We start from the raw sequence: 13,060 nt of genomic DNA on the forward strand, positions 1-13,060 counted from the left end.
TTACCTTCTGGTGTTAGCTCCTTCCTGAAGCTTGGACCAAGTACATATGTTTTTCCTCATCTTCGTCTTTGTACAGTGCACTCTTTTTTTATTTCGTTTTATAAGTGTTTCGGTTTTAAATTTCCTGCATATGCAATATGCTTACCTGCTTTTAACAAAAGCATATATGGCTTCTTATTTATGTTCCTTTCACCCTATTTACTATCTCTATTCACACTTTAGTTACTTACACCCACAATGTTACTACTCTGTGCCTCTCCAGGCAATTCTAAGATTCTCTGCACTACTCCGCGCCACTCCAAATAATGGCACTCTGCGCCGCCTCTCCATCCCCCACCCTCCATTCCACTCTGGCATTCAACTGTACTCCACACACTGATACTCTACACCGCTGTACTCTATGCTGCTATACTCTGCTCTATGCCACTCTACAAAACTATGCCATGCAACGCCACTGCTCTACACCACTGTCTACTCCATGCCACACAGTTCATGCCACTCTACTTTGTCCCAATCTACACCATTTTACGCCACTAACCATTAGCCTGCTGAACGGCAGCCATGATGATGTACAGCTTGGCTAAAAGACATTGGCAAAGCCAATCGCTCTGACATAGGTGCGACCTATTGGCTGTGCCAATGCTTGTTCCCATATGTCTTCGGAACTCGTATGAACCATCACGTTTCTGAAGTACGTGCTTAGGCAGATCGTCCAATGCTTACTTTCTCCTTTAGATTCTGGTACGCGTAATCCTGAATTTATAATGCATTAAACAGGGAAACAAGTGAGAGATTGTAAAGAAAACAATCTGACTGGATGAGATATTGAGGCACGGACCTTAGAAACTTGAGAACTCTGGTATCATAGATTCAGCAGCAGACGCTGGCCCTGCCTTTCTTCTAAATGCCATGCCGAAGCAGTGCAGGGTTTAGAAAACACATGGACCAGTGCTTTAGAGCCGCGCCACCCATTGGCATTCTCCTCTGTTTGGAAGCAGTGGTGTATTTGTGCAAACCCCGCTTACTGAACGTCCCCAGTAACTTTTACTTCTTACTTTCCAGGCTAACATTGCAGACTTTGGTGAGAATCAATGGGTGACTTGTTTCCAGGAGTCTGCAGAAGCGATCCTTGGGCAGAACGCTGCATACCTGGGCGACCTGAAGGAAAAGGTTTGTTACAGAGTAAAATTGCTGCCTGTTTTAGGGCACAAGGTAAATAGTACACCGAAAAGCTGCTGGTCTGTGACAGAGCCTGTCGGATCACCGTGTATTAATGTTTGTTTTTACCATTGTAAAGTGTACCAACACACAGAATAATCTGCCATGCACCAGCCCCCCTTCTTTGAGTAAATGTTCATGCCTTCAGTGAAGATCGGCATTATGGTATTGTGGGTATGAAATAAACAACAACTTTTTCATGCCCAAAGACCTACTGGTCAACCCCTGAATGATCGTGGCCAAATGAACTTGGCGTATACCTTCATGTGTCCGACAGAACTGGTCATTCATCCTTTTCAAAACTTGCATGTAAAATCATGCAAGTGCTCTGCGCCCCACTACCCCGTCCCACAGTCCCTTTTCCACTGGTATTCCCAACTTGAGCCCCAATATTCTTGCTCTTTACATGTTAATTTAAACTTGGTGAGAGCAGCAACTTAGCCGAGACCCCTCTCCTGATTAAACATAGTTTAACAAGTTAACCTTTGACCTCCTCATGGTCGAAGGTTAAAAGCTTGGAAAATGTGCTTTGTCTCTTTTGTAATACAATGTTTTCCACAACTTTGAGGATGCAGCCCCTTTTAGGTGTTGTCTACAGCACGCATGCTCTGCTTAAAGGGACTTATAGCTTGTCCATTACTCACCATTGGTTGGGTCCCATGTCACCAGTTTTCTTGCTTCCTATTGGTCAGTCCCTTCTCCTTGCCTCCTGCGTCATTCTCCATCCCTGCCTGTACTACCAAGTAAGGTCCCTAAAGATACTTTTTTTATTTTTTCAACCCCTGTTTTTTTCCAAACCCAGTCGTTTTTTTTGTTTTTTTTAACTCGCTCACCCCGCCGCCATTGTTTCCCACCCTCCTCTCCCTTGTTGCTTATTAAAAGAAATCTTTTTGGAAGGTTTATATAGCACAAGCTTGGCATGAAGGCATTGGAGTGCTTTACATGAACACCATTTACTTTACACAAAAAGACATTCATTTTTAATTTTTAGGCACAGGGAGTTTGTGATTTGCCCAGAATCTGAGGATGTTGTGCCGGCGCCAAGACTTGAACTTGGTTGCCCAGGTCTAGAGGAGGAAGTTCTTGCTTTAATCCCACAACCCCTTTAAAAACATCAAATATGCGAAATAGCTGATGCAAAGCGCGGACTGCTGTGCAACATGTTTAAAGTAATTTCTTTTAAAGTGCTGGACGGTCATCGCTGGCTGCACCATAGCGCTTTGTTTTTATTTACTTTGAATCATTTTGCTCTGCTGTGCAACATCTTTAAAAAAAAAAAAAAAAACATTGACAAGGCCAGTAGGTCCCGCATAGGTGAAACCTCTTGGCTTTGCCAATGCTTGTTGTCATATTGGAGATTTTGGCTCCCAGGTCGAGCTTCTTCCTTCTTTCAGCTTGTGGTGGGTAGGCTTGTTGTGATTCTTTAACATCTTTCCATGTAGAATGATTTCCCATTGTTGTAAAACCCAACTGGTCTGAAACCTTCTCCTGGTCCTTGGCTCTGGAGGCAAAGTTTTAGTTGTCTTTAATCAGATTTATCATTTTGTCGACTGCATCAGGCCTGCATTCTTGCTTTGAGGCCTTGTCTTTGATAATACTCCCCTCCCCAAGCTGACCTTTTTTTCCTCTTCCACCCCCTTGAGTTCAGTGTGTTTAGTTTAGTCCCTGTACAGGTAACAGCTCTCTTAATCCGGCCCTTGTTGTTGACCATCCCTTGGTCTCTTACAGTAGATGTTGGTTTGGCAGGTTCTCCATTGTTGCTCTTGGGTCATTGGGGGTATTGAAATCTTTCCACAATATTTATTTTTTTATCTTGTTAAGCTTTTCCGCCATCTATCCTCTTAATATATTTGCTGTCCTTAACTCTTTTGTTAGGATTTAGCCCCATAATTCGTGCCTGCTTTTGTCCTGGTAACTTTTATTTTCCTTCACTTCAGGGCACGTCCAGTTTGTGTAATCCGTACTGCTGCCTCCAGAATGACCCATGTCTTGTGCTCCCTGTTCCTTTCTTTCAAACATGTTGCATAAGCACCACGGTCCCTTTCTAGCCGTGCTTACCATGGGGGGGATTGGTGCGTGTCTGTGCACGCGGGGAGATCCAGAGCAGTGGAGCGCACTAGGGTTCACTGGTAACTGAGAAGAAAAATATTCACTAAAACCTGCCCCCTGTAACAAAGGGGAGTCTGCAGAAGCTAAATCAAAAGGAATATAATAACTCTGGTAAATGCTTGTGACTGGCGCTCCGGACTGGCCTCGCATGCCAGTAAACACTTAAAACATTGACAGGTCAACGTTCTAGACTGTACCAAAAGAGGGAAAAAGATGAGAGAACAGGACAATATATGAAAGGGCATGAGCATTAATATACAACACTTCTCCCTTCTCTCCCTGCACTTCCACCCCTCCTTTGCCGTCCCCCCCCCACCCCACCCCACCCGACATTACTGAAGTTAGGTAGGCGTCACTAAGTTTTGACCTACCTAACGCTTGGAGGGGCCAGCGCGGCACTGGAATAAGTGGGTGGGCATAAACACCAGCCATGACTGCATCGCGGACAGTCCTATTAGTCTGCTCCAGATCAAACACCCGTCTGCTCTAGAGACCCCTGGAATTTGGGAAGTGACCTCTCCCGTGCATCATGCTTGATCTTACTTGCAAGTCTTAATTTGGTCCTCCTGGCTGAGGGCTTTGGGAATTCACTGCCACCTTGCAAGCATGATGTTACCTGGAAGTCCGTGTTGTGTCTAAGATTGTTATGGATATTACTCTCCTGAGAATGGCAGCCTACATCCGAAGCCTGCAAGCACAGAAGACGAGTCTGGAAAGGGCACCTCGTATCCTTTAATGATGCTGGAGCCCGCGATAGTCCCTTTTGCCTATGAAGTAGTTTTATTCGTGATGGACAAAACAACAATGTATCGATTCAGACTTATGATGCAATGAGTATTACTTGAACATAATAGGATTGATCATGAATCTTGCTGAGGGAAGCGCAAGCCATATGGCATTAACTGAATGTCAAATGAAACTCTTTGGGAATGTCCCCTGCTCTGATGCTCAAAACCACCAACATGGTTCAAGAATCGTGAGCATATGAGAAGATCACAAATGGATCCTTCTCTTTAGTTCAGTCATATTTTGGAGCTTGGGGCCCATCCCCAATAAGACTTGCTTGGGAAAGCCGGAAACACAAAATGCTCAAATGTCACCCCAGGGAATGCGCAATTGATCAGTACGGTGAGGGTGGTTCTTTATCACTTTCGTCAAATCGCTTATATCCCAAAAGTGATCAGCAAGCAGAAACAATACAATACCAAATCAAACCTCTTTTACATACCAGTGATCAGAGTTTCTAGAAGGCCTCAACGTTTTCCCTCTAGTGCTCAACCAGGCACTTCAACTTGATTAGCAGACACACAATTATTTAGAACTCATCTGAACAAAAAAATGGGTACAAATTTTTCCTGACTGGGTAAGGGTCACTAAATAGTGATCTGAGGTTGATCTGATCAGACAGGCTCCTAGCCATCTTTCTCCATACCCTCGCTTGTTTTGAATGTCCATCAGTGATGGACTGCCTTGGGTGCAAAGGCATAAATCTGATGGGTATTTTTTTTGCCTCAAATTGTTTATCTTTAAATATTCTCCAGGCACCAGACTGGACCCTGACATTGTCCCTACCCCTGTGTTCTGGCAGCTGGCGTCGTTCGTCTCTGCGTCATCTACACTGAAAGTGACGTGCCTATATAGGCGCCACCTCAGGGGTTTTATTTTCGCCTCAGTCGTCACTGATCAGTGATTTTTTTGGGGGGGGGGATTTTTTTTTTTGTATTGAAACTTTTTTTATTTGATTGCATTTTTGACCACAAGACAATATAAGCAGACAGCGGGTAGGCACTGTTACCACTCAAGCTGGCGCACAGTCGGACCATTGAGGCCCTCGGGCCCTGCCATACAAACAGCAACAATAAAGTAAAACAAAATAACGATGCACCCACCAGCAGCACACCATTCCACAGGGATCAGGATATAGATTGTGCCACACCTCCTATCGCTCCTGCCCCACCTGCATCTGTGGCATGATCATGCTATGAATTATCTGACTTCGGCCTCCAGGGACTATTACTGCTGGGTGCATGGTTCCAAATATATCCCATGAAAGGCTTCCCACCCATTCCAATTTTTCTTATATAGATAGGGTGCTCCAACCCCAGACTACAATCTAGGCCCCCACTCCTAGAACCCCACGAAGGGGCCCGGGTATCCTTCCATGCTTTCACAATATCCCGTTTGGCAATTGTAAGGCCCAGCCAAAACAAGACCCACTTGTATCTGGTACCCACCACCCCCTCTGTGATGTGCACTGCTGGGTCCCAACACTCACTCAAAGCAACCAAACACCCCCTCCTGAAGGAAACCAAGACATCACAGTGCAATGTTGATAATCTCCCATCTCAGTCTGACCGCGCAAGCAGATGGCAGACTCAATCAGCCCCTTCTCCGCAGTCTCCCTAGTAAAATAGGCCCAGTGTAGATAGTGCAGCTGTATCAGGTGGTATTGGAAGGCCAGGCCTCTTCTCCCCCCTCCTCGCCCCCCCCCCCCCGTCCTCATCCGTAAGGAAGCCTAAGTCCAGAGTCCAAGCCTCCTGAAGAGAACGCTTAATGCCTGACCGCCTTTGGGTCCAAAGGCAGTCGGGCATTAATGACGAGGGACCAATAGATGTTGGGAATTGTCCATCAGGAGTATTTTACCTTCCAGTGGGCTGAATTCTGGCATATAATACAAATGCGTGATATAATAATAATACAGATGCTTGTAGAGCGCGAACAGCTACCTCAGGTGAGGTGTCCCGGCGCTAGCGAGTCCTACAGCCAAGAGCGAGTAGAGGGCATGACAAAGTTGTAAATATTCATAAAATTGGGTCTAAAGGAGACAAAACTTATCTTGGAAACCAGTGAAGGTCTTAAGTGAATTCTCTTCAAGTAAGTCTCCCAGCCGAGAGATGCCGATATGGTCCCAGTGCTGGAACCCCTGCAGCCCAGCCATCTGACAGGTCCGGACCCTCCCAAAGAGGAGTCTCCAGTGTAAGTTGTCCTGTCCAACCCTGGGACGCTGTTACTTCCTTCCAAACTTTTAAGGACCATGCAGGGGGCGGGGGAGCCGTTGAGGTGCTGTCTCCTGTATAATAAATATTGGACGGTCATCCCACCCTGTGCCCACCCCTCTGATTTATAGACCGGATCTCTGATACCTCAAAACCACCAGTCATTCAGCACAGCCAACTGAGCAGCCTGTAGTAGGACCGCACATCCAGTGTGGCAATGCCACCATCATAAGTGGAATTGTAAAACTTAGATAAAGCAATTTGAAGTAGGAAGTGGTTCCACAGAAAACCATGCAGGAGCGAGTTAATGCGTGTGTAAAGGAAAGCAGAAACTGAAATTATGAAGTTGATATAGCAGGCAGGGGAGAGCCACCATCTTAAAGATAGCAGATCTCCCTAAAAGAGGAAGAGCGGCCTAGAACTTCAGATCTGCTGCTAGTCTAAAGCTGGGGCTGGATGTTCAGAAGAAATCGGAAGAAAAATTAACCCCCAGGTAGCAAAATCCCTGCCGGAGAACTGAGCGATCGATCTCTGGCATACCGTCTCACTATATAAACTGAAGACTTGCCGAGGTTCACCTGGGGTCCTGAGAAGTTTCCGTATATCTTTAACTTCTGCAGTGCATGCGGCCCTGAATGCTGGAGGTATGTCTGGAACAGGAACATGTCGTCTGCATACAACGCAATCCTTTCTGCCGCCCCTGACCCCCACCCGATCCCCCTCAACTGTGCATCCACCCTGGCCCATTCTGCAAGTGGCTCAATAGAGCAAAGATACGGGGCACCCCTGACTGATGCCACGTTCAACTCAAAGTAGTGTGGAAGTAGCCCTTCCCACCTGCACTTGTACAAATAATTCCATATAGACGAGCTTCACATCACTAATTTACCGGGTTCCAAAATGTATGTTGGCCCGGAGAGAAAACCAGAACGGCCACCTACAGAGTCAAATGCCCTCACCCTCCCGTTCCGCTACAGAATGGGGCGTGCTACTACCTGCAAATAATGCGGGAGCACTGAATGGTATGCTGTAGATGGTGATAGAAAAGGAGTAGGGGGAGCGGTTCGGTTAAAATTAAAAATATCTGCCTGTAGGAGAGTAAAGCTTTAATCTGACCTCCAGACGGCATGGTTAAAAAATGGGGAGAAAAATAGAAAGTATGGATGTAATGACCCTTCCTTTCTACAGGTCTACATGTTTGAGTCCATTCCCCATGGCTTTTCTTCAGGACCAAGGAACTAACTCCCTGCTTCCACTTATGATTGAATAATATAATTGATGCAAAGTGACTTCACGCACTCTACATGCTCATAAAGATTTTTACCACCTACTCTGTGTTCATGTCTGTCAACCTGCAAAATATAAGGAGTGAATTGTCCTACCATAGGTTATGGCAGATACAAAGGTAACAGGACACTTCAACCAGCTAGATGGGTGAAGTGAAGTACACAGTGCTAAATAGCTTTAAAAACACCTCAAAGTGAAGAAAAGTCCATGTAGGCTTAGAAAGGAATGTTTTAGGTGAGCACATCTATTAGGAATAGTGATGTTTATTTTTCCCCACGATGCCCAGTTTGGTGTGAGGTCTACAATGGTCCGGTTCGCACTGGCCCACTCTCCTTTTGAGGTGTGCAGCACCGCAGCAGGACTCAGGGAAAACCCCCTCCAGAACGAACTTCATGGCCACCAATAGACATCAAGCAACCAATGTGGAGCCTAACCTTTCCTGCTGCAGGCCTAGCGCCTCTCCCCGATGGCAGAGTGACTGATGTGGCCCGAAATGACTGCCAAGTGGTCTCCTCCAGCTCCTCCCTGTCCGTGAACCTCCAGGTTCCCCCAACTGCTCTGCCCCCCACTAGGATGCTAGTTCCTTCCCCACTCCTCCCCTCCCGTTTGAAGTGTGTCAGTTCCAGAGATGTGGGTCACAGTGGCAGCTCCTCAGGTAAGGCAGAGGAGCTCCGCCCCACTTCCTTCAAGCAGCAAAAGAAAGGAAAAAAAATCAATGATAATGTAGTTACTATCATTTTATTTTGTCCTCCTGCTGCAGTAGCTTTCAGGAGAGGGCGGGGCTGAAGAGCAGGGGAGGAGGGTGCAACCCTCCTAAGGGGCCACCCAAAACAGTCATGGGCACTTTCAGTGTTCTCCATGCCTGCTGCATTACTGCATGCGTGGAGAAAATGCCCACCCCTCCAGCCCCTGACTGAGCCACACGTCAGGGTGCTCAGACCAATCAAAAGCGCTGCATTGCAGAGTTTATTGGTCATGGGAGCCTGTGTGCCGGGTGCTTCCCGTTCCTGGAAGACCAGCAGGAGCAGGGACCCGGCGGGAAGGTAAGTGTATTTTTTTTTTTTATTGTGACCCACGCACACACCCATCCTGCACTGTGGGGTCCGGTAGTCTACTCCGAATGGTAAAGCGGGCTCCAAACTCAGCGAGCCGCTCACCCCCCTTCACCACCTCATTGTCTGGGGAGGGAAGGGGTGCTACCGGTCACCACAGGACCCCCTGCAGCCGTCGCCCCTGTAAGAATTACTGAAATGATCAGTCTAGCTTTTGTGAGGGTAAGTGGAATGGTCTAACTGAAATAGGTGCATTCATGCTGTAGTGATGGGTTTTGTGGGAAAGTAAGTCCGAAATGCTTGCCATCTGCTCTTATAAGAGGTATGGTGGGAAAGTGAACCTGGAATGCTTGCAGTTTGGCTTGGTAAAGGGGTATTGTCAAAATATGAGTGAAATGTTTGCAGTCACGTTATTGTGGGCAGGTGACTTGAACATTTTTGTAGTATTGGTCCCGCAGCTGCCATAGGCCACTGCCTATGTGAATTCGCAACTTGACATTCGTTTGAAGCTGCTGAGAAGTGGAATCTGATTTCGGCTTTCTTTGCCACCTCTTGAAGATTATTTCCCCTCCTCCTTCCCGTGTCTTGTGTTGCCTCCCCCATGGAAGTCCCTTTCCTGCCAGCAAAGAAACAAAGCACTTTTCTCTGCGTTCTTCCTTTTAAAAGTGTCTGTGGGTGTCTGATCTGTTGCAGACGTCGACTTAGCTATATGTATGTCCTCAGGGGAGGAGGTAAAGACATATTTTCGCATGATGGCAGAGCAATTTTAACATACATAAGGTCCGTTTAGATTGTGAATATGAAACTGCTTGAATGGTGCAGCACAGCTCAATTCAACTCTTCCCACCTCGTGTTTTCTGTACAGAACGAGCAAGCCTATGAAGAGGTGTTCCAGAACGCCAACTTCCGCACCTACACCTTTAGGATCCGTGTCAAGTTGGAAACCTACAATGTAAGTATGCTTGGTAAGGAGCTTTCAGCACATTGATTGTTCATAAAATTGTAATTCAGTGCTCAAAGCCAGATTCTCTTTTGCTGCCGTGCAAAGGTCCCGGATTACTCACTCTGGGCTTCCAGGCATCTCCAACAGCTTGGGGCAATGTTGGTGTAAGATGTCGATTGACGGAAAGGGGGTAAACGTGGAGATTCGCCCGAGAGGGTGACCTACAATTACTTACAAGCAGTGTGCAGGGAAAAGGTGCATTTCCTTGTGGTTCAGCCCCAAAGGAATAGAGCAGTATACCTCTTCAGCTCGCCAGTGTGGCTTCCGTGCAGAGGCTGCGGGTGCACATTTCTTTGTTGTCCAGATCAAATTTGTATTGGCTCTTACCCCAAGGATCCTCCAGATTCTCATGCCAATCTGTACTGGGGTGAACGGCGTCACCCTTGTGTTGGCCACGCCCCCATGTTTCCTTTGGGTGGCGTGTCTCCACTGGAGTTGGACCCTTGTGTAAGTTGTGGTCCCGGAGTCACTGATGAAGTTTATGGAGTGATGGCTACTAAAGAAGGCCGCCTGTCTGTTTTTCTTGGTTAGCATTCTGGTGTGGGTAGGCCTCTCCCAGCAGGAGAGCTGTTGAGTGTGCAAGCTCTGCACCGAGGCTGCCTCTGGGCCTATTTTAACATAGTGAAAGTGTTGTTGCTGTTTAGATTTTAGCCCTTCACGTACGGATTGTTACTATTTACTTACTGATATCCAGCATGGTATGTGTCATTGATAGACCGTGAGCCTTTATAAATATTGGCCTTTGGCTGCGATGGTACATGGACCTGGACTCAATACCTGTTCTTGTTAGATAGACGCATCTTTGTGAGATGCCATGATACATACATTTGTATCCTGAAATAAACATTCAATCATTGAGGAATGGCAGTCTGCACTTGCTTTGCTTCTCCCCTGGTGCTCGCTATACAGTGTTTAGGATGTATTTGTGCCCTGCGTTTGGTGAAGTCCCCATCAGCCACCGGAGCAATAAAGGTTTAAAGCGGCACCGATCGCTTGCTGCATCCTTTCATCTCAGATGCCTGGTCACCGATCCTTGCTGCATCCTTTCATCTCTGATGCCTGGTCATTTTGAGAATTCTTTGGTCACCGGACTTCTTGTAGTCCAGGTCGCTTCCTCTTTCTCCTGGGCAACTCGGGTGATGGTGACTGGAGGCGCTTTTCAAAGCAGCCCCTTCTGAGCCTCGGAGAGTCTGAAGCAATGTTCCCGCATCTCCACACCCTCTCACAGCCAGTGGCATCAGTCAGTGATGGCTGATGTGTTTGGGACACGTTAGACTGTTGTGGGAGTCGGTTAGGCCTTGGCCTCTTCAATTTATCTCCACAGCTCTACAATGCATAAACGTTTTATTCCGCAGCTCCCTGCTTCCATTACTGGAGGGCACAAAAACCTGCGGAACCGGAGGATGGAAGTCTCCCAATTAACACCAGTAAACTCTATTTGTAAGGCCTCGTTTCCAGCTGCGGCTCCCCCAGAGCTTCTGTCGAAATCCTAATTGCTTTCGGTCTCCCTCCCGCCGGCCCCGCTCTTCCCTCGCCAGGTGACGCGACCGGCAGTGGACCGTCGCCGAAGCAAGCGCCTGGATGGGCAAGTGATCTCTGCCTGTACCAGCGCACGTACGTGAGCCCTCGCGACAGTCACGTCTGTGCTCCCCGGGCGCGCGCCCCCGAGGGAATGACAGTCTTCCGAACTAAACGTGCGTCTGCGCTTTTTCGTTTATAATCGGAAGAACGAGGGATTTTAATTACAAATTAAGGCAGGGCGGTCCGTCTGCCGGCTTCCCTGCGAAGCAGGTCCCTAGTGTCTGAAGCGCCTGCTGTTTCCCCCATACAAACCTCGTTAGCTCTGTAGGAGAGTGGAAAACTCGAGAAGAAACGGTGAAGAGTACCGGGAAAGTTCTTGAAGCGCTGCTGTGGGAGGGGGAGGTCAGACGGCACCGATTCCTTGCGTAGCTCGACGGAAAGGGTCCCACAGCTTGATGCTTTTTAAAACACAGGCCTTTAAATAGAAGGGCAGAGGGGACTGCGACACCCCCTGCAAACTGCATCTTTTGAAGTTGTCTTATTTCCTGCCGCATACATGTCTCCAGTACACCCTCGAGAAATTCAGCTGGCAGAAATGTTGAGTCAAGCACCTGGGAGGCCCCGAGTGCTAGTCACGGCATCCCCACTTGACCAGAAATGTAATCCTTCGAAAATTGTTAATTTCACGTTTCCGTTTTCCATCTCTTAATGAAAGGGATCGCGATAAACTAGGTGCCTTGATAAGGTACGATTTGTTGATAAAAATGTATAAAATACATTAATGCTCACTTATTGCCTTGTCTACAAAGCGATTCATTTCGCCGAGTTGACAAGTGCGTGTTTTCACACATCCTCCAGAAGCATGTTCAGTGAAAGCATCTTCATGGGAGACCTCTTGAACGCACTAATACTCGTGAACCGCTTTGTTTATGAAGCCACAAGCTGAAGTGCTGCTGGCTGTTAGCTGACTGTGGCGGGGGTCTTGGGCTCTATCAATTCTGTGCGAGCTCCGGGTTTAACAAAAGAAAATACTTTTTAAGCACCAGTTACTGGTTCCATGTCTCATTCATGGACCCTCTAACTGTGCACACCGTGCATTCTATGTGTGGTTTTGGTGGACTTGTGTTACATGTTTGAATATATATCTAGACGCAACAGGAAAGATTTTCAATGATTTACCCCTCTGTTGCCGAATCGGTCTCGTACATTTCAATGCCCCACGGACTCTTGTGTGTTTTTTCTGAAATGCTGCATAAAGATCTCTCTCTCTGAACTCACTAAACATGTGCCTGCAGCATGCGGATAAGCACTCATACAGAAAAAAGTCCATTAAGCAGAATAGCTTGGCACGCAAGCCTGTATACATTGTGGAAGAATCCAATAAAGCGAGCCGGTTGCTAGCCTATTAACTGCGGGTATATTAAGCATGGAGCATGACCCCACTTCTCTAACAGCTCTCCGGGGCTCATAATTCAAAGATGGGCCCTAGAAGGGCAATTAAGCATTTGCTTTCATGATTTTTTTGGGTCTCTGCTAGACAGCGCATGCACTGTCTCGAAGAGACATGTTGTGTTCTGTCTGTGGCCTTACAGGCTGCCCATCTCCTACAGTTGGTAAACTTCAGCGTCCCTCATTAGGTCTCGCCTGACCTAGCGCATGCGCAGGTCTGCCGAGACTTATTGAGAGGGCTCCAAAAAGTGCTACCAGGCCAGCCTAGATCTACAGTGCATGTGCGTGGGGGCACGCGCGCCTCACTTTCGCGGCCGCACGGCCGCTTTGATGTTTGATCGCGATCACTTTCACTTTCGTGGCCGCTTGGCATAGCCAATAGGTCTTGCCTTTGGGACCTTGTAAGTATTTAGTTATGCAACTGT

At 47.4% G+C, this 13,060-nt stretch overlaps 1 protein-coding gene across 1 annotated transcript in view; it reads left to right on the forward strand.

Moving 5' to 3' along the window:
* The window catches only part of RPA1 (replication protein A1), a 258,365-nt gene that overhangs the window by 227,067 nt on the left and 18,238 nt on the right, over positions 1 to 13,060 (forward strand). The window contains exons 15-16 of the mRNA XM_085649076.1: positions 1,063 to 1,170; positions 9,528 to 9,614. Of these exons, the coding sequence (XP_085505202.1) occupies positions 1,063 to 1,170; positions 9,528 to 9,614 (195 nt within the window). The remainder of the gene's footprint in view (positions 1 to 1,062; positions 1,171 to 9,527; positions 9,615 to 13,060) is intronic.

This window comes from Triturus cristatus, chromosome 3_2 (genome assembly GCF_964204655.1).
Source record: "Triturus cristatus chromosome 3_2, aTriCri1.1, whole genome shotgun sequence".
NCBI classification, from domain to species: domain Eukaryota; kingdom Metazoa; phylum Chordata; class Amphibia; order Caudata; family Salamandridae; genus Triturus; species Triturus cristatus.